Here is a 24,970-nt window from a genome sequence, read left to right on the forward strand (position 1 = left end):
TTGCTATCCATTTTTTGGATACTTATTCACAGCAACTACCAGTCCTTCATTTCCTAACACAATGAGGAGCTTCCCGAGGAGCCTGTATCACTGATTCATTACACACACAACATTTGTTTTGGCAAAACTTTATCAAACATCTTTGTCCTTGAAGCAGGTGGAATCTTGAAAGCTTTCTCTTTCATATAAAACATTTTTTTAACAAATATTAAAAAACAAAGAAATCTGTTTCGTTCATCCAACATGTTTCTTTCTTTTCTTTCTAACAATAACTAATAACTTTATCCACTTCAAATTGATTGGTAATATTTAGAAATAGAATGCTATGACCAAAATTAATGTAGCTACTTGTAATTAATGATTAAATCTTAAAATTTGTTCAATTATTGCATTATATGGATGTAGCATGCATGACCACTTATTGGTGAGGTTAGGATTAGAGAGACAGACACAGAAAAACAGCTTGTTTTCTAAGTGGCCGAATTGCTTGCTGGGTGAACATAAAGAAAAAATACACTGAATACAAATGATGAAGAGATAGAGAATAGAGGTGCATGGAGGGGTGAACAGACAACTGAATGGCACTTGGTTAGATATGAATTCAGAGAAAATGGCAATATTGTGATGATGAAAAAATGAGGAGCTGAACTGAAAGGGATACTTTTACTGACCAAATGACCATTTGTTTATCAATAACTCACCCCTTGTTACACTGAATTTGAGAAGAAAACTTAATTTTCGGGACATGCCTACACAGTGAACGGAGAATCCAAAAGTGGAGAAAATTCTTGATGAATTAAAAACATATGCTTCTTTCAATGCCAGTGTCCATTGACAAAAACGATCATTTAACCTTGTCTAACACAGGAGCTGCTGGTGTTAACACTGGCTTTAAAGGGAGCATAGATAAGTTTTACTTTTAGAAATGTATGCCTTTGGGAAGTACTGAGCACATGACTGGAAAAATGAGACTTGGATTTTGCCGCACAAGTTGTGTGAGAGTTGTGGATGTTTTGATAGTTTTGCTGTTGTTAAACATGGACCCCCATTACTTCAATTTATCAGAATTTTCTTTTTTCATTCAGTGTGGAGGCAGGCAAGAAAAAATGTTTTCTTTAAATTCAACCCATATTCCTTAAGAAAAGGCTAAAAGACAGAAAACTGAATGGAAGATGGACGAAAGGGTGGACTGACATAGTGATAAATGTATGAATGGATAATTCTGAATGAAAGCAACTACCCAAACTTTCAACCCTGTGCCATTTCTTTCACCTACTCTATCAAAAATACATCGTCAGAAGGCTTAAGCCTTCTCTGCAGTGCACATGTTGCCATGGCGCCTATACGTTCCCGAAGAAGGCAATTTGGTGAACAGGGATGAGAAGAAAGTGAAATGAGAAAAATCAAACATACACAGCATTGAAAGGGCAACAACAGACAGGAGAAAACAAGTGAAAATGAAAAAGCCATGAGCGAGGAAGGCCACAACATGAGCAACAGGTCTGCATAGAGGGAGATAAGAGAGTAGAAAAAAAGCTGTGGGGAGGAGAGAGACGGAGAGAGAGAAGGGAGGAGAGTAGAGAAATAGGATTCAAACATTGTGAACCTGAGAAAACAGCTTTTTTTATCATCTCACACACCCACAAAGACAGCAGGGTTAATGGGAGAAAAACAAAGAGGGTAAAAGTTGAGGTGGGAGGGATGAAATTTACGAAAGGGGCGCACATGTCTCCAGAGGTCCTCCAGAGGTCTCACAATAAACTGAGATTAAGAAATATGAATGAAATCATACACATAACACAGACACAGCACGACTCAGAGACAGGGCTTGGGGGACAGCCAATGTCAAAAACATAAATAGACAGTAATGCCATTTGGTTAAAAACGACACTGATTGACCTTATTGGCAAAATCTGAAATTGTATTTGCAGAAATTGTAGCTGGATATTCAATATGTTTGTTTACAAAGCAATTTCAAGATTTGTCTTTTCTCAAAATGCCCTTCCAGTCTCCGCCAATGCATTATGATTATTAGCAATGAAGCATCTGGTTGCCATGGCAATGTCATCGATGAAAAAACATCCTGCTAATTCATTCTAATAGAGTCTGATGAGAAAGCAAAGGGGGGAAGAGGGGGGGCACAGGAAGAGCAGCCCTGTAAACCAGCTCAGTCCATTCATCTGTTGATAACCCTCTGCACACACACACAGCGATACCAACACACACATACACACACACACCACTAATGCAGCTGCTAATACACCTAAACCTCCTGTAACAACCACCGGTAGCCACAAGTGGTTATTTCTAAGAAAAGTCAATTAGGTTGAATGAGTCAGGAATCAAACATCACCATTGTGGAGCAATTCAGTCAATTATAGATTATGGGCAGTTTTCTCATGGAGGAAATGACAGTGATGAAGAGGAAAGAATGAAATTATGTTCAAAGCAGAGTAATATGAGTCATTTTAGTAAGGTACTTTAAGAAATATTGAATGAGACAAATCAACATTCAAGTAACAGGTAATAATAATAATAATTATTATTATTATTATCATTATTATGATCTAATTTTGTTAAATTTCCTTTTATTAATACCAACCAAGTGATGTGAAGTACTGTCTGAATAAATCTGAAAGTGTTGTCTGACTGAATACTAAAAATCCACCAAGGTCTTCTCGCCTCATTCCCTGCCATAGATAAAACCCACGCTTTTGCAACTAAACATTAAAATAAACATAAAACTGTTTGCTTCTTTCAGTACCACCAGATCCAGATAAAGTGCATGCACAAATAAACATGTATAGAAGCGCATCCAAACAGAAATAGAATTACACACATGCTCCCATTTTAATCACTGTGCCAATTAGAAAAGGGTAAATAAAACGTTCTAAACTGTGAAAGCTGTTTTCATTTTGCTGGCAGGGGGTTTGTTTGTGCCTCCGTGCATGCCTCTGTTTGTTTGTGTGTTTGTGTGTTTGTGTGCGTCGGAGAGGTTAACAGGGCCGGCTTGGGCCCCATCTGTTGCCTGCTGCACTCTGAACCAAACCAGGGGTGCCAAAGTACCTGAACGCCAACTTGATGCCAGCCAAGCCTTAATTCAAACACTGATAGCCAGCCAACCAGAATGATAGAGGACTCGACGGAGGAAGGGAGGGAGGCGATCTAACAGGTGGGCAGATAAAAGTGGCTCTTCATTGCTTTTAGTTTATTCCTTCTTTGTTCATCCCTCTCTTTGCTATTTCTGTGAGGATGTATAAAAGTCTCTGCCACCCTCTAATTGTGTGGTTTGCTCTAAGAGTCAGCAGTCATGTTTTGCCCCTTTCCCTTTAATCAGTCTGCTAATTCTCTGTCTGCCTGTTCCTCTCTTTGTCACACCTGTCTGACCAGTCACTTAGATAGAGGCTTGATTGTTAGAAGCTGTATCTCGGCTGGCTCCAGATGCGTTCAACGTGACTACTTGCTGGTACATCTGGTTACTGCAGAAAAAGAAAAAAAAACCATCCACACATGCAAGAGCTACACACATCCTTCTAACTAGGCACTCTTGCACGCAAGCTCCCTCCTCTCCTCTCAAGCTGCTCATGTTTGTGTGTCGTATTGACCTTCTGGATCCTGCTTAGCTGTATTGACTAGCTTTGGCTTAAAGAGTCTGAGAAATGTGGTGCCCAGGATGGCTGAGACACTGCTTCACGCAATTTCAATCACTGGTCATGGCTGAGGCTCCATGTATGAAATAGCAAATAATCATGTCTCTGCAGACATATGCATAGTATTTATCAGTGCCTCTTTTGACCAAAAAACCAAACCAAAAAAAATAATATTATGGGTTTGGATTGTCTTTAATGTCAGCAAGAGGCGATTTGATATAGATTTTTATTATTCAACGGCGCAAAAATGGAAGTACAGCTTGTTCTCATGGTGCTTAACTCATGCTGTGAATTGTATTAAACACTGTTGGGCAAGCAGCATGAAGAAGGCGCTCCATCATCCACTATGCAGCCGTTTAATGTCCAAAGCTGGTATAGACTTATATGATGAAGTAATGCTGAGGATGTAGAGTATAAAGAAGCTGCTGTGGATGACTTTAAATCAGAGAACAAAGCATGGTGACTGTTCAGTGTGAACAAAACTTTTTCTTAAATGTACTAATGCAATTGGGTTTAAATCAGGAGACATTCGCCCTTTTCTACACACAGAGATTGTGCTATAGTTCTGCTACAAAGTCGCTTTTTTATGCCGCCTTTGCTTTCATACACACAACCAAAAAACGGTGGCATCATTCAGCTTCAGTGTGATTTTAGACAGCATGCTGGCATTGTGGAAGGAAAGAGACGTGACAGGTAAAAAGTTTAACACAACAGCATCTGCCTCTAGTGTGATAACTAACATATGCGATGGCAGTTCTTTAGACACATTAAGAAAGCTATGACATATCAATAAAAATCATTCGCTGTCTCTGTTACATCTCATCGTCTGCTCAGAGGGTAAGGAGCTCACTGACCTCATTATATTACCAATGTGCACACATTTACCGTTGCCCTTTGCCTTCTTTGAGTTAGCTGCTAAATGCTGCTTTTTGAATATCCTGTGGTGGGTTGTACACACACCATCAAAGTGTAACACCCGCTCCTACCATGACGCTGTCCTGCTGGTTGTCCCTCTTACATAAACCTCAATTTGACGATGTTACTACCTCCGTTGCCAGCTTTAAAAAAAGGCAAAGCGCTGTCCTAAGAGCAGCATAGATTAGTGTGTGTGTGTTTGTGTGTGTGAACTCCACCTGTGGTTCTTGTCCTCCATCTGTAGTGTGTAGACCATGTCATCAGCGAGCAAGGCACGGGTGTGCGTGTTGCTGGCATTTTCGCCCCACTTCAGCTTCAGGCTTTGAGGGCCAGCCGCCGAGCATTCCAGCGGGGGCGGGGCTGGAGGAAGGGGGCGTGTCCTCGCCAGCAATGGTGGACTCAAGGGACTGGAGCCGATGGCATTCACCGCCTGAATATGTACACTGCAAGACAGGGAGGGACAGATTATGATTTGTGACAGAATGAATACTGTGAGATAAAAAACTTATATTTGACATATTTTTTGATAAAATGTCTTTAGAAACAGTATTACTGCAACATGTACTGTATGTTATGTTCAGGGTTAACCTAAGACAAAAGAACATGTACATAAATACAGGGTAACCTTGTTTGTTCTCAGCGTATTTGCAGATCTAGTTATGTAATGGTGGAGTTATTTCAGTGAAGAGGCTGACCTTGTGAATTAGCTTTGACCTTGGATGTGATGCATTTGTCCATTACCATTCTCCCATTGCAATTCAGTGTACTCTCCAGGGAGAGACTTAAACATGTTCAGACTTGTTGGCCCACTTTTTTCCCCATATATCTACAGTGTAGTCGTATGGTTGAAAAAAGCAATCACTGCTGCCCAGGTTTTTACAAGATTTAGTATCTGAAAGGAACTGTCTATTTTCAAAGCAAGTGAAAGTAATTTCTTTCTTTTTGTCCAACTTGATTAAAGTTTATGTTCCAAAAAGCCAATCTTGAGATTCTGTACAATGTGATTAAAAAAGAAAAATCTTGGTGTTATGTGTTTACTTTGTACTGTAAACCGATATAACAAATCACAAATCTGCTGCTAATTAAAAAGCACTTGCAGAGATTAATTTTTGTTTTTTTGTTTAACTCCCCTGCTGCCTTTCTTCTAGGAATCTCCCTCCATCTCACACCCTTTTTCTGTCAATGTCTGATCAGCTGCTTAGCATCCATATCAGAGGCCCTCGGGTAGAGAGCATCTACCGTCTGACATTTAATTGCTGATTCTCTGTAACTGTAACCTTTCATTATAATTCATGCAGCCGTGTGAGGACTGATGAGAAAGGGCAACATTCATCCATCTGCTGGGTAATTAAGCATATAGATGAAAGATGATGAGAGATGGAAAAGAAGAAGGAGAACGACAGATAAAGGATCTCAGGAGGGATTTGCATATCAAGGTTCAGAATAGATGCGGTTCTGGTTTGGCTGTACTTTTTTTGATCACAAAATGGTGAAAACTGAAATGAACAAAAGGTGGTACAGCAGCGATCACTGCACAAGCGTAACACTTTTGGGGACTTATGTCTCCTGCCAAGCAAAACACAGAACGCCCTACCGAGTAAATCATGGCATGCTGAGCTTAATTATGCATAGCCAAATGTAAATATGTCTGTCTTGCAAGTGGGAAAGCAGGTGCATATTTGTACCTTCCTGCAAATGCATCTATTTGGGGTACAAGCATGCAATGCACTCTCTCCTGTAATTACTTGTTGGCACTAATTGACATTTTGTGGTTTTCTTGCCTGTTTAATTAAGTGTGCACTTTCTTAGCACTGCAGCTTTAGTGCATGAATTATCACTGTGGCAATTATCCTCTTAAGGTGTCTCTGCAGACTTAAATAGCTTTTAGTATTAACGTGACAGTATTGAGCAAAAATGCACAGGGACGGCTGCGGAAACCTTGTATTAAAAAAAAGAAATTAGTAAAAAAAATCTCTGCTGCCATTTCTTTTATAAACTAAAAACATTCTGCACAATCTTTGGACACCTCAAGGTTATGAAGCTTTTAATGGAAGAAATAGGGTTCCTACATGTTTTCCATTTCAATATTCCATACTTTTCCAGACTTCTTAGTGTATAGAATATGTGAATGAGAACTAAACGTAAGTTGAAAAAAAAGTGTGAAAATTTAATTTTTATGCTATTGTGCTGCCTTGTTTATTCACTTTGTCCATGGAAACAACAGTTAATGCAACCGTTACTTTTCTGATAACTACATGACTGTATTACTAATAAATCTTCGGACAAGCTTAGTATTTTGTTATTTTTGGTGCTATGTGTAGATGCAATTTCTTTCAAATTGATTAGTTTGTGGATTTCCAGACTTTGTTCAATCATCCAGAACCAATTATTTCTAAAATCAAATCTCATTTTTTCTTATACTGAACCAAACATGTAAGTTACTATTTTTCTAAACATACAACTATTGTTACAAGGATGATTCTCCCAAGCATAAACAGAGGAGAAGAAAAAACCCTCAAGTCTAAACACAATTTAAAAAAAGTAAAACATTTTAAACCCACAGTAAAGCACACATAGCTCCACTCCAACAGAGCAAACATCTACGTAGGTCCTTCCCAAAGCTATACCGGCAAATGAAATATGAATAGTATTATCTGAAGCACCCCATTGCTGTAAATAACAACCAGAATGACCATCATTTTCACACACAAACACTCCCACAGCCAGACCCTCATGCACACACACACGTACATGAGCATACACGCACATTGTTCTGCCTCAGTGGCAGCCGTTATGCAAGAGAGCAGAGTGACATCGGCACAAAAACAACCTCAGAATGAAAACAATGGTGTGTGATCGCTGCGCTTCGTCACACGTCATCCTACCTTGGACACCCTCTGCTTTTTTAACCCCCTCAATTCAAAGAACTCTCACTCACACACACACATACACACACACACACACACACACACACACACACACACACACACACACACACACACACACACACACACACACACACACACACTTAAGTAATCACTGCTTATAGAGGCATAACACTGGTAGCTGGTGATTCAGGTCACTAAGTACTGTTGCACAAATATAACAGGGTCTTACATCACTTCTCATGAAAACAACATACAGGCTGCCCCTCGCTTATGTATACTGTTTGTTTATAAAGTAACAAACTTCCGCTGCAGCCAACATGTTATGAACAGGCCATGCGTTGTTGTTGGAGGTGTTGGTTTCAAGGATTCACTCAATTTTCATGAGCTGAAACTGATTTTCAATCAAAACTTAGGATGTTTACAAACTCAGAGAAAAGCCACTAAACCTTCCATCTATTATCACATTGCTGTTCTGATATAATTGTGTAATTTTGTAATTATTAGCATACGAATTCTTAGGCTTTGGCCAAAAACATGTTTTGTGAAGTCAAAATAACCTTGACCATTGACCACCACATTTTTATTAGTTCATTCTTTAGTCCAGGTGGATGTTTCTGTCAAATTTTAGAAAATTCCCTGAAGGCCTTTTTGATATGTTGCTCTCATGAGAATACGACAGACACAAGGCCACAGTGACCTTGACCTTTGAACACCGAATTTGAACAGGTTCATTATTGAGTCCAAGTAAACGTTTGTGCCATATTTTTAAAAGTTTCTCTGGGCTTCACAAGAATGAGACAGAAGAAGTTATAGTGACCTTGACCTTTGACTACCAATATTTAGTTAGTTTATTGTTATTGTTTAGTCCAAGTGGACTTTAATGCCAAATTTTGGGAAATTCTCTCAAGGAATTCTTGAGATATTGCATTCACGAGAATGCAACGGATATACAGACAGACATGTACAGAAACGGAAAACATAAAGCCTCTGGCCTCAGCTATCTCCAGCGTAGTGGCATAAAAAGCTAATGAAACAGACAGTACACTGCCTGATGAGGTAGGTTTATTACTCAATATTTTAAACTGGTTCAGAATTGAACAATGTTTCAGATCAGTTAACAGTAACATAAATTCCACTTTTTATTCAATAAATTAGTTTACATGTCCCCTCACATCAACCCTGGTGTCTATTATGTCATGCCAGTACCTGTATTCGCTGTCTGGCTGCAGGCCCGCGACAAGGTGACTTGTCCCTGATTCCACGGTGATGGTTTGGTCGTCCAGGGTGATGACGTAAGAGGTGATCTCCGCCCCATTGCTGTTTGGCTCCTCCCACTTCAGGAGGAGGCAGGTAGATGGGGAGTGACCTGACTCTGACGAGGTTGGGAGGTCCAGTAGGGTGAGGGACGAGACCGGGTCGGGATTTGTTGCCGGGGTCCGGAAACTCACCTGCTCGCTGTAAGGACCAGCGCCGGCCTGATTCACCGCCTGAGATGGACACAAAAACACAAAGAGAGTGAGATTTGGTGGCAATGAGGGAAAGGCTGGGGAAATTTGAGGACAGAAAAGAAGACGGACAGATGAAGGTTAATCACAGGTTGAAAAGAGAGGGAGACAAAGGTGAAATGACTTGGCAGGAGAAAGATTGGCACAGACAAAGTTAAACAGAGCAAAGAAAGAGACATGAAGAATTGAACAAGACCAGAAAATCAGCAGAGGGAGGTGAATTCAAATTCGTTGTGAAAGAACAGTTGTCTATTTCTTGTTATGTGTGACACATTTATATTCACCTCAAGTAGTCTCTATTAAACGCCCTTCAGTCGCTTGTGACTTTTAATAGTCTGCTTCATTGCCTCAGAAAAAATTCAGCAAGAAGGACACCAGGACAAAATATAACAGCTTTTTAAAAAATACATCTGCTAGATTCTGTAAGCTTAAACCTTAAATTTGCAAACAAAGAGTGCCCTTGGTGGCTGTTAAAAGTGGTCGGAAAGACAAACAACTGTATACAAGGAGCAATGGATTTATTGTTATAGTAAAAAAAAAAATATATATATATATATATATATATATATATATATATAGTTCTCATAAGGAGCACTTTTTATAGTGAAAAATGAACTGTTTTCCAAAAACATCCCAACATTAACCTGATGGGAGAGCGTGATTTGCAGTCTATGATGTGTACTGAAAGAAAAGTATTGATTTTGGCTGTAAATTATCTTCATACTTAGAGGGTCTGACAAGAAAAGTTATATATTAGTAGTATTTCAGATTTATCTACATGTGTCATATATGTTTTAACAAGAAAACAAAAAGAAATGTGAGGATTTTTTAAACTTATTTTCCTTGTGTCTGGCTATTTCAAGTGTTTTTATAAAACAAGTGTACGTCAAGCGATGCAGCTCTGAAGTGAAGGTACAACAGTAGAACCTGCACTGATTTATATGGGTACAGGACACAAAGAATCACAGAGTTCAACCAAGTCAGTGTCTGTTGTGCAGTTTGTTGCTGCAAGTCCTCTTAAGAGGCACATCCTGTTGTTACATACATGAACATGTGCACTATTCACAAAAACAAATCACACACTGATTAGAACATAAGGAAAGGAGTGAGCCATAAACGATGCTGTTATTGTAATTATGGCTTAAGAGGGTTCATCAAGGCGGGGGGGGGGGGTTGGACAAATACTGAAAAAGATCACTTCTTTATGCACCACATTAAGAGTCAGAACACAAACTGAAGACTGAATTATAGAATTATCAACCTTTCATTGGTCTCTGTCTCTTTGTGTGTGTTTCTAGTTTTTGAGGCTCCTCTGGCTGACCTTTGCATGCAGCTGTTTGTCTGTATGGATCCTGACTGAGGCTCTGTCATGCCTGCATCTATGTTCATGTGTATGTTTGTGCATTTATCTGTGTCAATATTTTAAAACTTTTCAATGACTTTTGAAGGACCCATAATAACAGTTTTAAAAAATCTTGCCCCACTCGCCTGGCGTTTTTCCAAACATATCAGATTCAAACTTTATTTAAACAGAATTTCAGCTAGCTGGCACAGCAAAACATTGGGAAAAAATAAACCAAATATATAGGGTATTTTCACGGAAATCGACTTTAACAATTTCATTACACAGAACAAAATTACATCATTTTTCCAAAACTTTAAATGAGGTTTACTACTTCCATGATTTTTCCAGGCCTGGAAAATGTTATTGTGAAGCTCCAAGACTTTTCAAGGTTTTCCATGACCGTGGGAACCCTGTTAATGTCACACTAGAGGCCAACACTGTTGTGTTACATGTCACGCCTGTCACACCTGTCACGCCTCTTTTGATTCTGCAATGCTGCATACTGTCTAAAATCACACACTGCAGCAGCATGAGCCCGCTGTCATTTGGTTCTGTGTAAAAATGCAAAAGCAGCATAAAGAAAGGGATTTTGTGGCAGCCCTATAGCGTGATCTCTATGTAAAAGGGCTAAAACTTTTCTATCAGAGGAACTACAAACATCCTGATTAATATGCATGCCCCCCCCCCAACAAAACCCATGCCCTTGTGTGAGTGCTCATGTATGTTCAGAGTGTATGTTTGTGTATGTGTGTCTTACCTGTAGCCTGCAGCAGAAATCTGTGGCAGGCGTCAGGTCAGACAGCTCACACTGTGTAGCAGCTCCACAGTAGATGAGCTCCATGGGTTCGTCTTCCCTCGCCCACTCCAAACGATACTCGGAGATGTCCGTACCCGAACCCTCGGGACTCTGCAGTACACAGAGACACACACTCAGCTCAGGAAAACAAATGGGGATTTGAAATTTAAAAGATACTGCCATATATCAAGAAAAATAAAGTGCAGCAAAAAAGCAGGCTGAAAAGAAATGAGGGACTTTCTTTCAATTTGGATCATCCGGGACAAGATGGAATGCAATGAACAACACAGTCTCCTGGGTGTCTTGTCCTAAATAGCCCAGGCAAACACATTTATAACAGCAGCATTTTGGGTCAGTACAAGCAGTAAGAGGGAGTTTGGGCTTCTTTAGATAGACTAGAGACATGTGCCCCCTCTGTCTCTCTGTCCTGTGCTTTCTTTACTCATAAAACCTGTTTTTTCCTTTAATATATACACTAAGTCCAATTGTCTCACCTCCCAGTTGAGTGTTACGCAGGTGTTATTGGTAAGAGTGATGAGTGGCGCCCCACACTGGCCAGGAGGGCCCGCTGCAGTTGTCACTTCTGTTGGCTCAGAGTACGCTCCGAACTATGAGACCAAAAGAGACAGCACACTCACAGTTAGACATATTACACAAGCAGATAAATGTAGTTTTTTTGTTTTGTTTTTTGCATGTTACACCTGTTTTTAAATGTGTGTGTGCTGTGTTGTGTCTGCGTTTGATCAGCCAGTCTGAGTGCTGAGTGTTCCCTCTTGATTGTGTGGATGATGGAGCAAAGCAGATGTGGAACATCCAAACAACGCTGCTGTTAGTCTGTCTGGGACACTCTGACCTAATAAATAAAGACCTTGTGTCTCTGTGTGTACAATACAACAATTTTTAATGAGTGGAAGGTTTTTTTTTAATATTTGTATCGTATTGATAATCATCACAGTTCATGTACTCGGAGTGCTGAGTAGATTTCACGACCACAAGAGCCACTATACAAAGAATTTCATGCCTTGATGCATTTTGATGGGTTTTTCTTTTTCCTGTTCCTCTTCTTATTGTTGGTATTCTTGCTGCGTGTGCATGTGAATTTCTTACCCCAGCCTCGTTGGCAGCTCGCAGCTGGAAGCTGTACGTGGCACCAGGCAGGAGACTACCAACAGTGCATTGCAGCTCCGACCCATGGTAGACCTCTGCTGGCTTGGTGTCCCCCTCACTCATCTCCAAACTGAACACGCACTCCTCACACACCCCCTCAGAGACAGGAGGGTCTAAAGGGACAAAGAGAGAGCAATTGTTTTGAATACGACCATGTGTGATGGAATAGACACAAATGATACAAGTCTTTTATACCATGTTAACTTCAAAGGTCTGATTTCCATGTCTTTGTTTAAATACAAAGCAAGTATAGTGTTTCATAAATAATGTGAAAGGTTTAAAATGCTTAATCTACAGAGAAATGCACAAAGTCTGTCTTCAGAAACTGTACCTTTAAACAAGCCGCAGGGGTTTCCATAAAGTTGTGATATTAGGGATGCACAATAATATTAGAGCGTCACTGGTACTGGCAGATACTGGCTTTAAAATGAAATATCAGCATCGGGCCCAAAATGAACTTTTCTACCAAGTCGACAGGCTGACAAGATGATGCTTTAATTGTGCAAGTTTAATTAGTTCAAAGTGGTCAAATTTGCCTTGGTTTTGATTATTGTTTTGTTTGAAAATGTGTTACATAGCAATAAATGGCATGTTTTACATGTAACCTAGGTTAAAGTAGTTATATTGTTATGCCCAGTGAGTGTGTACATTTTGAATAGCATTGAATGATTTGTCTGCATCTGCCATCAGTGGGCCATCATGATAAGAGAAGGCATAATAATTTAATTCCACTACAGGAGAGACTTGATGTTCTCTGCAATTTGGTGGATCAACATATCTCAGTATCGACATCCGCAATCGGCTAAAATAAGTTGTAAAATATCAGATATCGGCAAAAATGAAATATCGTGCACCCCTAGTTGTGATGTCACAACATAACTATATAGAGTGTTTTTGACATACACATTCTAATTGGGTCCCTTTGTATTTTCTGTTTGATGTTTTTTTGGAGTGTATCTGAATGACATCAACTGACAGGAAGTAAACATGGACCATGAAACCTTCTATAAATATAGAAAATGCCACTACTGTGCCATTACAGTCATTCCCTCAGCTATGAGGACAAAGACCCAAGAACCAATCAGAGCAGACTGGGCTTTTTCAGAAGGGGTTGATTCAGGGTAGGTATATTTTTATTTGATAAAAATATACCTATATTCAGGGAGACAATTTAAGAGAACCAAAAACATTAAAGTTTTTTTAATGTTTAATTTTAGATGTGTTCACCGGGTGCAATTTGCAATCCCCTCCAAAGGGATTCTTTCTTCCACCAGCTGTTTCACTTTGGATACAGCATAGTGAAAGTAATAAATGACGGAGAGAGTGGGGAAAACCCTCCAATACATTATGTCTGACCTTCAGCTCGAGCCAGTAATTGCAGCAACGCTGCCTGAATGTGAGCTGATTAGGGCTGCAGCCAGCTGTATTAAACTGGTTAAAACAAGAACTTCCTCTGCGTTTCAGGCTGGGAGATTTTTGCCTGCCAACAGATAACAGCACTAATCTGCAATAATGGGCTGACATTAGGGAGAGTTAAGTCAGATATGAAGCTAGGTTAGGCATTTAATGGGCTAAATTAGGGCTCAATTAGGCTGAAACATGGTTGACTAAGGTTACATTAGAGTTGGCCAGGGAAACATATTAAGCAGCCGGTGGGTGATTTAGCTGCCTTAGGTAAGATAATTAAAATACATTCTAGTAAATGAAACTAAACACAGTGTACGTGTGTGTCTGCACTCACCCCATTCTAACTGCACTTCCTTGTGTTTGGCTTTACCCACAATCCTTGGTGGCTGGCAGCGGCCTGGTGGGACGCTTAATGTTCGGACCGGAACACTAACAGTGCACTTCAGGAGTGGTGATGAACACAGGAAATCGAAAGAAAAGAAAAGAAACTTCAGTTACAGATCAGTTTGAACAATAACCTCCCTATAACACTAATATCACCAGAAATTTAATCCCATTTTGTTGATTATCTGTGTACAGCTGGGAGATTTCCCTGCATTTTTTCTACATGAACAAAACTGATGCATCACCGCGACCCCACTCCTAACTCAAGAACTGTTCAAAAATTCAAAATTTACCAGGTTACCACTCTGAAGTTGTTTTTTGCATGCATGAGTGTGTTTGTGTCTTACAGGGCTGTGTCCTCCGGTGGTGATGCTACACACACGTAGGCGGTAGAAGGTCCCAGGTGTCAGGCGCTCACACACACATTCTGTTGCTGGACCACTGTACGCTACCTCCCACTGGCTCGCTACACACAGACATGCACAAAAAAAGCCCACAATTACACAACTGATCACACATCTAATAATTTTCCCAGAAACAAACCCCCCTTAACCTAATTAATAACTGCACAACTCTTTGTGTTGCTGTTATAGTTCTGTTGATGTATTGTGTAGGACTGGAAATGTATTATTCCACCTGAAAAGCAGCACTCTGATTATGCGTATATAGGTTCTGTTTACAACAAAGCACCAAAAGCAATTTTGCAGCAGGAGGGGCATATATGGTTATGTAATGCATCCACTCCCAGTTTGATGAAGCAGGAATTTTGCCAAGGAAGATAAGACTATGCCTAAAAAAAATATTTCTGTTCACTATATTTAGGATATTTTTACCACTTAACCTTGCTGTCACACAGCTTTTAAAGGAGAGCTGAAAATGTTTTTAATCCATCTATGCCCTATTTAAAGCAACCAGACTCCATTGACAAAAACAGTAAATTTACCTCACAAAACATAAGATTTGCTGGTCCACAGCTGCCTAAATTGGTTTGGTAGTTTGTGTAATTGTGTGTTTTAAAGGGTTAGTTCAAATTCACCAAAGTCACACAATAACACAAATGATCTAACCATTTGAGGCAGTGGTAGAGAGGCAACTTCCATGTTCTGAATGGCAGACAGTCTTTGTTTTTAAATGGATTGTCACTTTTGGGCATTTATATGAAAATAATACACTACTACATGCTAATTCATAAATGCTTTGCTATGAGATTGGACAGATTACAATGGGGGGGGGGGCTCAAGCTCGACCTGACGAGCTTGAGGCTGTCCTGATCTTTCAACACTTTTAATGTTCCCTTTGTGGACCCTTTCTTCCACATTGTATACTATAATATAATGAGTAAGGATGATACCTCATACATCCCCACTTCAAAAGATCTAAACTAACCCTTTAAGTGGAGTTGAGGTTAACGGTCATGCTCTGCACATCAAAAAACAGTATTCATTCATTTGAGTTTACCAAAACATCTGTTTCAGAGCAGTGCAGCTACACACACAAAGCACACTCAATACTGTCATAAATTACAGCAACCACATTGCCATGAGTCAGGGACATCTTGAGAGTTCAACACTGGTGCAACTTAATGAATGGCAAGAAGGTGAAAAGGGCACAGAAAAGGAAAAAAAAGATGGAGACATGTCCCCTTTTACCTTCAAAATAATACATGCACACGTTTTCTGTTTGTGTGGGTTGTTTTGGTGTCTATATGACATCATGGTCAGGCTGAGAAACAGGTAAACATTTGACAGCAGCAGTAACAGAGGTCTTTGAAAATTTTAAAATGATTACTTCTCTTTATTTATCTTTTACTTTTTCAGTCTCTTTTTTTCAAACTCAGTGCAGACGATTTTGGATCGATATTTGAGCTGCTTCGGTGAACACGGACTGTAATTAGTGGTTGGCACATCATTCCATTTGCCGTTGAAGGAGCTGAAATTAACATGTTGTGTTCCCATCGATGTTGATAAAGGCGATACATACCTGTGTCTATTGGACAGTCATTTGACCTGGGCGTGAATGCTGATTGTACGCATTCACACTGCACTAAAAAGCCAGCTGTTAGCAAATGTTAGTGGGGGTTTTTTGTGCAGTGGGAATGAGGCATACAGATCAGTAAACAGGGGTATTATGGGTAAGAAATAACTGTGGAAGGTATCTCTAATGTTTAATGTAAACAGTGCTGAAAACCTATTTTTCAAGGTCAGCAATATAATCAACATGAACATATAAGTTCTGTGAAAGCTTAAACAACTTAGGTTAATTCCCTGAGATATTTATGCATATTTTGTTTTGTGTATGCTCTTCTTACAGCTTCAAAGGTTGTGTCATTTACTTCCCTGCACCAATGAAGAACATAAGATTTAGAAACTGATGACAGTGGGTGGCCTGTTTGTTTACTATTAATAAAATCTGATCAAATGACATCTAAATAGGCCTGATGAAGCAGATGAGGTTTTTGAACTGAAGGATTCAAGTTGTATTATTTCTTAATGAGTTTTGTATACTAAATGCTATAGAAAAAATACATCTGAAGCCATACCAGGTTTTCCAGGCCATTGTGAGTTAAGATTCTTAGCAGCAAACAATTGATCTAATAAAAGCACAGCTGCAGCAGTTTAGATAAATCATGTCATATTCAGTCATACTGACTGAAAAGCACAGAGTAAATCTGAGTTGCAGACAAGCCACTGGCTGCATCAACCAGTTACATCAATTTAGCCAACTTGGACCAACCCATTGGACTGGTAGCTGGATATGTGCAGCTGTTGATCCTCTTTCACTACCAATAAAAGAAGAACACTAGCATTTGATGTTCTACTCTTCTGTTCTCCAGTGAGGGACGTAAAGGACATCACATGCTATAGAGAAGTCCTCTGAGGTGAATTTGCTATCTGTGATTATGAGCTATAAGTTTAAAAATGCCTTGACTCTGGTATTCTAAACAGTTCTCCATCAAGCAACTAATTTGTCTTTCTTTGATGAGATTGACTGAATACAGAAAAACAAATGAACAAATGAAAACAAATTATACCTCTTTTCTCTCCCTGCTAAAGAGAACATTGGGTGCTCTTTTCCTGGACTGCAGATCTGCAGAAATCTGAATAGTTCTGTGCGTTCAATTGATGCTAACAAAGACTGAATTATGGCCGTTATCATTCTTAGGAGAGTAAGTGAAAGAAATGGATTCAAACAGAGAATGAGCACAGGGGAGAGAAGATGGATGGTACATTTTGAGCTTTGTTTGATAAGATGATGGACTGAAAAAGCACTCAAATTAGATGAATGTGTGGCATGGATGGATGGACCGATAGAAGCAAGACGTACCTTCGGAGCATCCCTCTGAGATCTCTAGCAGGTACGTAAGAGCCTCTGAGCCTCCGTTGTCCTGGGGAGGATCTGTGGAGCATAACATGGACTCATTTAAGTTTTGAGTCAGCATTATGCATAAAAATTATGAGCTGGAGAACACATTTTTTAAAAAATCTCAAATTCATCTGCACATCTCTATGTAAAAATGTCAGAACACAAACACAAAAGTCATCAGTTGAAACTTTCAAAACATTTAGCATTCTCATCAATCCTGAAGACATTGCACAAAAACTCATAAACTCTCAGGGGGCTGTGGCAGATTGTCTTTCAGCCTAACAAAATGATTATTCTCTAAGAGCGCCGTTTGCAAACTGCTACCAAATGTTTCACTAACAAGGGAGCCGCTTAGAAAGTGTTCTATTATTCTGCATTTGTCTGTATATAGACTTTTAAAAAGAAACTTTTCAGATGTTGTGATGGTGACAATAAAACAATATGCTATCCGGGGAAATTTAGTCTGAGATTAGAGGTAAATCAGCACAGCTGGAAACAACCCACTTGGCTGTGCCTCATCTCATACTTATTGTATTGACACTGTTGCCATAATCAAAATTCAGCTCACCCTTGGGTGGTACTGTTTTCAATAAATAAGCAAAAGTAAGAATACAGCACAGAATGAGGGAAGGCAAGTAAAGCTAGCACTTTGAAAGTGTCAAGCTGCAGCTGGTTTACAAATCAAACCTCTTACGACATAATAAAGCCGATTGTTAAGCACTCTAAAATGTGCTGTGTTTATAGCTATTAAAGTCATATCAGTGAGCTGAATGGTGATTGAGAGGCATGTGGCAGGATCTGTGCCATGTTTACGACATTTGAGAAACAGCGGGCTGCACTGTCTTGTGCGGTACTAACACAGGACAGATGGATGATGGCATACATGATGGCCGTTATGGCCGCTACCTCGGTTTCATGATAACACCCCAGAGGCAGCAGTTTGTCACCTTTTATCAATACTGTTATTCCACAATATGTTCTGCTAGGAATGTGTTTTCATCAAATTGTGTTCAAGTTGTCTGTCATTATTGAAGAGGGAAAAAATGGAATAATAAAAGGCATTTTGACAAATTTCACCAGTTTACTTGAAAACAGAACATTTTACAACCTTTTCCATTATTCCAATAACAAATTCATAAAACAGTGAAGCCCTGGCTTTTCTTCTTTTGACTAATGGACTAAAGCAGTATCTCATAATCCTCATCAATCGACCAAGGGACTGTATCACATTATTACAAATTAAACTCTCACAAGTACAAGATTGAAAAAAAAACCCATTGTTTTGAATCTTTTGATCTGTATGTTAGAGAGTGGGTTAAACACACATATATTGCATATTATCTATTAGTTAAATGTCACCTGTAGTGTCTCCCCTTATATTTGGCAGTCATATTGGTGCAAAGACTGCATGCATTTCCACTTGCATCTTGTGAGTGTTACAGAGTGTGAAACTATTTGTGTGTTATGAATATTGTCAATCTCTGTGTCGTTGTGCATGCATGTATAGAAGAATTTCTTTACCCCATGTGACGGTGAATCCGTAGGGTGTCGCTGCGGTGACACAGGGTGTAGATGGAGGGCCTGGTTTGTCTGGATTGGTGGTGCACACCAACACTTCACTGGGACTGCTCTTTCCCTCCATGTTTGACGCTATGAGCTGCAGGGAGGGGAAATGGATGGTATGGAGGGTTGATGGAAGGAGAGTGTACGGTGAACAAATGAAAAACAGAGAGGAAGAGGAAGGGGGGAGATACACAGGAGGGGTAGTATTGAGCATAATAGAGAGAAATGGCGCAAAGAATGGGGTAAAACAAGAAACATAATGAGCAAAGATGGAGTGTGAGACAAACAACAGGCACAGTGAGCATGAAAATCTATCAAGAAGTAAAGGAACTGTCCTGATTAATAGGAGCTATTACTCTCTGCTCCTTCACCTGTGCTTCTCCTGGCTCCTCTGCCTTCATTTCTCTTCAGTTTACTCCTTCCATTACCCAATTCTACGGACAACAAATTTGCCTTGTTCCCAGATGTTCACATCAGGTGAACTCCACAAAGGACATGGTGGTTTCTCTGTGTGTGTGAGCATGTATGTTGTGGTCTGTCGCCTCAGCTGACTGTGTGAGTGAGGACAGGTACATGTGTGTGTCAACGTCCATGTGAGGTGTTTGAGATGATTGCACCATAATGCACTGTTGATAACGAGACACACACAGATGTGCCCATGTTGATAATAACGTATACTCACTCACAGAGATCTCCTGTGGGTACATTTTGTTTCACAATGTCCTCACATTATGACCGGCTATTACAGCTTTTAGCCGAGCCATTCTCTACTCGCTACTCTTGTTTAAATTGCAGCCACTTCTCTGGTGGTAAAATGTTGTTTCTTCTTACACTGATGGATTTTGCATTACCACTGAGGGTCACCTGGATATATGGATTCTTGGAGATGTTTAATGGAAAAAGAACATCGCCAAATGTAAAATCATCAAGAAAAAAAAGGCGATTAAGTGGTGTACAAGATGACTGGTGTGACAAGCTGTGCTTAAGAGGACAACTGAAAATAAACAAAACTAGGTCAAACCATTCATGTAGCTAAGTCTTCTGAAGGGTTGCTACTTTGCTACTTTGAATTACAATTTTATCTGGGTTTGACTTATGTTTTGAAATAAAATTTTGCTGTTTTTTATTGTATGTAGCAAATTCCACTTATTTCATACACCAAAGCAATTAATCGCCACCCTAGAATTATAAAGTTCTATCTACTTTCTGAGCAGTTTTAAGATATGAGCAGTTTTACCAGGATCCTATGTTCCCCAGTTTAATATTCTCTTAATATGAGACATTATCTGTCCAGTGTACAGAATTTAAGCAGTTACATTAGCAATAATGGAATATCATAAACTTGTTTCTTCACCTTAGAATAATACATTTACATCTATATAGTGAGCGGATCCTCGTCTGCAGTGATTACCATGTTGCACCTCTGTGTTTCTACAGTAGCCCAGAACACATTAACCAAACACTTGCTCTAGATAGGACTATATGCATTTTCGCATTGGCCACTGTAGTTTGCAGCTCCTTTGCAACAAGAGCGTCAGAAAAACACTGACTTTTTCAAGTGAAACTGCTTTGTCTAGTGTTTTTACCGCTTTAAATCAATCTGTTTGTTTTTGAAGAAGAGACCTTTGTCTGAACATCTGGATATCAAGTTATTAGAGGAAAAAAGTGAGCGCACATTAGCAAGTGCTGAAACAGCTGCCCATCTCTAACATTCTAAACAGCATCAGAGAAAAACTGATTTTAAACCTGATTTTTATCATCAAACTGCTTTATTCTGTGTTTTTACTGGTTTTAATCACCCTGTCTGTTTTGCAGAAGAGACCTCTGTGGATAATTTGTCTCCTGGTAAAATCTCCTGAACTATGAACACTGAAGGAATTCTAATCGGGAGAAGTTTCAGATGCTTCCAAACTTCAATCTTTAACGCTGGATGCCTCTAAGTCTCCCTAAATCTTAAACACTGATCCTTTGAGGTCAAAAAGGTTAATGTCTTCAACAATGATTTTTCCTTCCACCAACTATTTATTGTACATTTTCCTGGCTCAATATGTTAAAATCACTCATCTGCAGCGCATAGCCTAAACAGACAGTTTTCTTGATATAACATTATCTCCACAGTGACTGTATTGATTTTTATGATTCAAACGGCATTTGAAAGGTTCATCCCTATGAATAGTTGTTGTATAATAAGAGACACATGCTCAAAACTCAGCATAAGGCTAGACTAGGCCCCTTTGGAACACAGGGATAATTTTTGTCAGTTTCAATGATTCTGTCATATGTACACACCAAAGAAACATGTGCCTCCATGAGAGTTACCTAGAATAGAAAATTAATAGTACTCTTGTGTCTGTAAGTTTAATATGAAACTCCAAAAAGACTGGAAACTGTGGAAAAGAGCTAGCGTAGCTCTCTTCACTGATTTCCTGGAGTCTTCACCTTCATATTTAGGCATGAGAGTGGTATAGGTCTATCAATTAACTTTTAAAAATAAGTGTATTTTCAAAAATGTTTAACTATTTTTGTTGATGACGCAAAAGTGGAAGAAAATTTAAAAATGATAGGAAAAAGAAGAGCAACACAAAGTTCCATTCTTATTATTTTCTGTGCTAAGATCCTTTGGTGAGTCCTCATGCACACACAGAGGCAACACTCATGTAGAGGCAAACACACAAGTAACAATGACTGCAAAATGACCCCAACATCCCTGGTTCAATTTCAGCTACTGAACCTTGATTGCATGTCTCTCCCCCTCCTTTTCTAATCTCCCTTTACACTGTCATCTCTCCAATAACAGCAAAAATGCCCCCTCCCCAAAAAAAGGACACACACCAGCATCCAAATGACTTTTTCACCTACCCTGAATTTATATTGTGTACTCCTCTTCAGGCCTTGTACAGTACAGGTCAAGTTTTCTCCAGTGTACTTTGGATGAAAGTCTGTTCCCTGTGGATAATACAGATATACTGTCAGTAGTCTGTGTGTGTGTGTGTGTGTGTGTGTGTGTGTGTGTGTGTGTGTGTGTGTGTGTGTGTGTGTGTGTGTGTGTGTGTGTGTGTGTGTGTGTTCCTGTCAGTGTATATTTCTTTAGGCGTACAGTTTTGAGCATATGGACGCAATAAATGCTGACTTTTGCATTCTATAAGTGTGAGGGGTTGAAGGAGTGAGTGGGAGCACTTGCTGCAATTCCCTTCTTTAATACGTGCTCGATCATGTGTGTTTCTGTGTGTATGCTTGTGTTTTATATGAATTATTGCTCTGTGCATCTGCTGTACATTTTCCCGGACTATTTTACAATGCATTACACAGGCAGTTTTTCATTTTCTTATAATCTGTTTTTTAAAGTTCAGTAAAAAACTTCCTGGTGAAGATTGTTTATTCTCTTGTTCTTCTTATGGGATGACAGACAGCACAGAGCTCAATCAAATAAAAAATAAAACACAAAGTTTCACAAAACCAAATATAAGTTTCACGTTTATAATGGTATTATGCCAGGTTCAAATCTACACGGGAAAAATAAAAAGTAATGAAAAAGAACATCTGCCAGCAACATAAACTTTATAAATTTTTCATTAATACAGGTGTTAACGTGTGTGTGGTACTCACGCTGTTGTCCTCCTGGATTTCGAGTGTGTATTTGAGCTGCTCCTCGCTCGGACTGCCTTCTGGACGCCCCCACTCCAGGGTCACCCAAGATACTCCCGCCCTGACCAGCCGCGGCGCCAGAGGCAGAGCGGGCAGGGTGCCCATGGTGTAAAACACCACCTCTGTGCTGAAGCCACTGCACAAAACACATTTCCATTTCATTCACATTTTTGCGTTATTTAAAATGCTCAAGCAAATTATTAACTTCTTGGGTCATTACTTTTGAGGAAAAAAGGCTGCAGTTAGAGAAGGAAGGGAGGCTGTGCATTGTGAATTACACATTCGGCAGAGACGGAGAGAGGAGCATTTTTGAAAAGGTGAAAGAGTAGAAAATGTGAATACGAAAAAGGACATCATTGCTCATTTGAAGGGAGTGCAGGGGTACATATAGGGTTGAAGGTGAGCAGCCAGTGGAGATAATATAAGAGAAAGGTTAAACAAGAGCCGCGTCAAGGGAAAAATAGGATATATACATGTCAGAAGCTAGACAGAAAAGACAGAGGAGCGGGGGAGGCTAATTTGCAGGAGAGAGAATTTGAATGTATGACCAGCAGCAGGGGTACGAGAGGTCGGAGAGGTCTTTTTTTTTCTCTTCGGGTAAGAAAAATAGCTAGTAATCAAAAGCCAGTGTGTGCCGAGCATGTGCCTCCATGGCTTCAAAGGGGAATCAAGCTGAAAGATGCATTAAGGCCGCTTTGGGTTCAGCCAGAGAGCTAATAACTCCTCCCTCGCCCTTGCTCTCGCTCCCCTCCATCACCTCGTCCCTCCTTCTGTCACCCTAACGACTGCAGGCGAGACGCTTGCAGCCATAATGATAAAGGGGAAGCGAGAGGAGAGGGGAAATGGAGAGAAAATGAGAAAGAGGAGGAGGGCTCGTGTCACATGTGGAAAAATAGACGCAGGTGGATTGGTGCACGTTTGTTTGTCCTTCATTACGGGGGGGGTTTATTCAGATTTTATCATGAAAATGACACTGATGAAATTATGGTTCAAGGCTACTGAAAAAATGGTTGGACACTTGCAATGGTTGCATCATATTAAGGGCAAACTGCTATATCCTCATGTGAAAATCTATCACAGATCTTAATAACTCCTACAGGATATAAACAAGTAACAAGCATGGCTGGATTATGGGACAACAGGCCTGTGGGCACAGATATGTAAAAGGATTCAATACCTCTTCTACATAGTAGCAAGACACAGATTTTGTGTTGTTTTTTCCAGATTTTTTGTTGTTGTGCAGACCTTTGTGGTAATTATGTGTGTGGTTATTTATTTTCTCAATATTGTTGTCTTGTGTTACTCTGTAGTTGTTTCGAGTCTCAGTCAGTAATTTTTAAGTAAGTAATTTGATGTCGTTTTTGATCATTTTATGTCTTTTCATTGTCATTTTGTGTCTCCTTGTAGTTGTTCTGTGTCTGTACTTGTTTCATGTCTTGTTAAGGTAATTTTGTGTCTTTTTTGATCATTTTATGTGTCTTTGTTGTCTCTTTGTGTTTCGTTATGGTTGCTTTGTGTCTATAGTTCTATATCTATAGTCTATATCTATAGTCATTTTTGTGTCTTTTTGATCATTTTGTATCTCTTTGTTGTCATTTTGGGTCTCTGCAGTTTTTTGTGTCTGTTTTAGTCATTTTATATCCTATTGTGGTAATTGTGTCTTTTTTGGCTTTTAGTTGATTTATGTCCTTTTGCAGTTGTTTTGCCCATTTTTGTACTTGTTTTTTAATTTTTTATTGCTTAAACCAATGACATGATTCTCAAATAAGTTGGTAATTTATTTAAAAGTTGAGAAAGAGCCTTCATCTGCCTCCTGCGCTATTCAGGATCATATGTGCATGAATACATTTTTTCTCGAGTATGTGTGCATAGCATATGCTTTTATGTATTCAGTAATACATAGCTGCAGCTGTACCTTGTGCCAATGTCATTGTGCGCAGCCACTCTGAACGTGTAGCCACAGGCGGGGAACAGTCGTGTCAGCTTACAGTGTCTCTGGCTCCCAAAGTAACATTCTCTGAAAACACTGTTCTTCTTTCCCTGCAGAGGAGAGGAGAGATAGATGGGAAATAGAGTAAGTTAAGATGAGAAAAAGAGGATATGTTTAATTACAATAAGGGATTAAAGAAAAGAACAAAACAGATAAAGAAGAAAAAGTATGACAGATTAAAAAAGTACGTAAGGAAAAAGGAGAAAGAAAGGGACCGACATGAATTGGAAAGGCATAATGGACACTCTTATTCGTCTCAGGAGCTGAATGTTAACATCCGTTTAGTGACGTCTGTGTGACAGCTATGAGTGCTTCTTTGAAATAAGGGGAAGGCATGACAGATGACGGACAT

The 24,970-nt window shown here is 39.5% G+C and overlaps 1 protein-coding gene across 2 annotated transcripts in view; it reads right to left on the minus strand.

Annotated features, from left to right (window-relative positions):
• Positions 1-24,970, minus strand: part of fndc3ba (fibronectin type III domain containing 3Ba) — a 122,130-nt gene that overhangs the window by 9,992 nt on the left and 87,168 nt on the right. For both annotated transcript variants that reach the window (XM_088087695.1, XM_042500169.2), the window contains exons 13-24: positions 24,544-24,668; positions 22,590-22,764; positions 21,843-21,929; positions 18,942-19,077; positions 17,382-17,453; positions 14,405-14,523; positions 14,008-14,113; positions 12,207-12,379; positions 11,594-11,707; positions 11,061-11,210; positions 8,660-8,940; positions 4,784-5,008 (exon numbers count right to left, since the gene is read on the minus strand). In XM_088087695.1, coding sequence (XP_087943821.1) covers positions 4,784-5,008; positions 8,660-8,940; positions 11,061-11,210; positions 11,594-11,707; positions 12,207-12,379; positions 14,008-14,113; positions 14,405-14,523; positions 17,382-17,453; positions 18,942-19,077; positions 21,843-21,929; positions 22,590-22,764; positions 24,544-24,668 — 1,763 coding nt within the window. The remainder of the gene's footprint in view (positions 1-4,783; positions 5,009-8,659; positions 8,941-11,060; positions 11,211-11,593; positions 11,708-12,206; positions 12,380-14,007; positions 14,114-14,404; positions 14,524-17,381; positions 17,454-18,941; positions 19,078-21,842; positions 21,930-22,589; positions 22,765-24,543; positions 24,669-24,970) is intronic.

The sequence above is a fragment of the Plectropomus leopardus genome, chromosome 14 (genome assembly GCF_026936395.1).
Source record: "Plectropomus leopardus strain MGB_pleo_1.0 chromosome 14, ASM2693639v1, whole genome shotgun sequence".
In the NCBI taxonomy this organism is placed as follows: Eukaryota; Metazoa; Chordata; class Actinopteri; order Perciformes; family Serranidae; genus Plectropomus; species Plectropomus leopardus.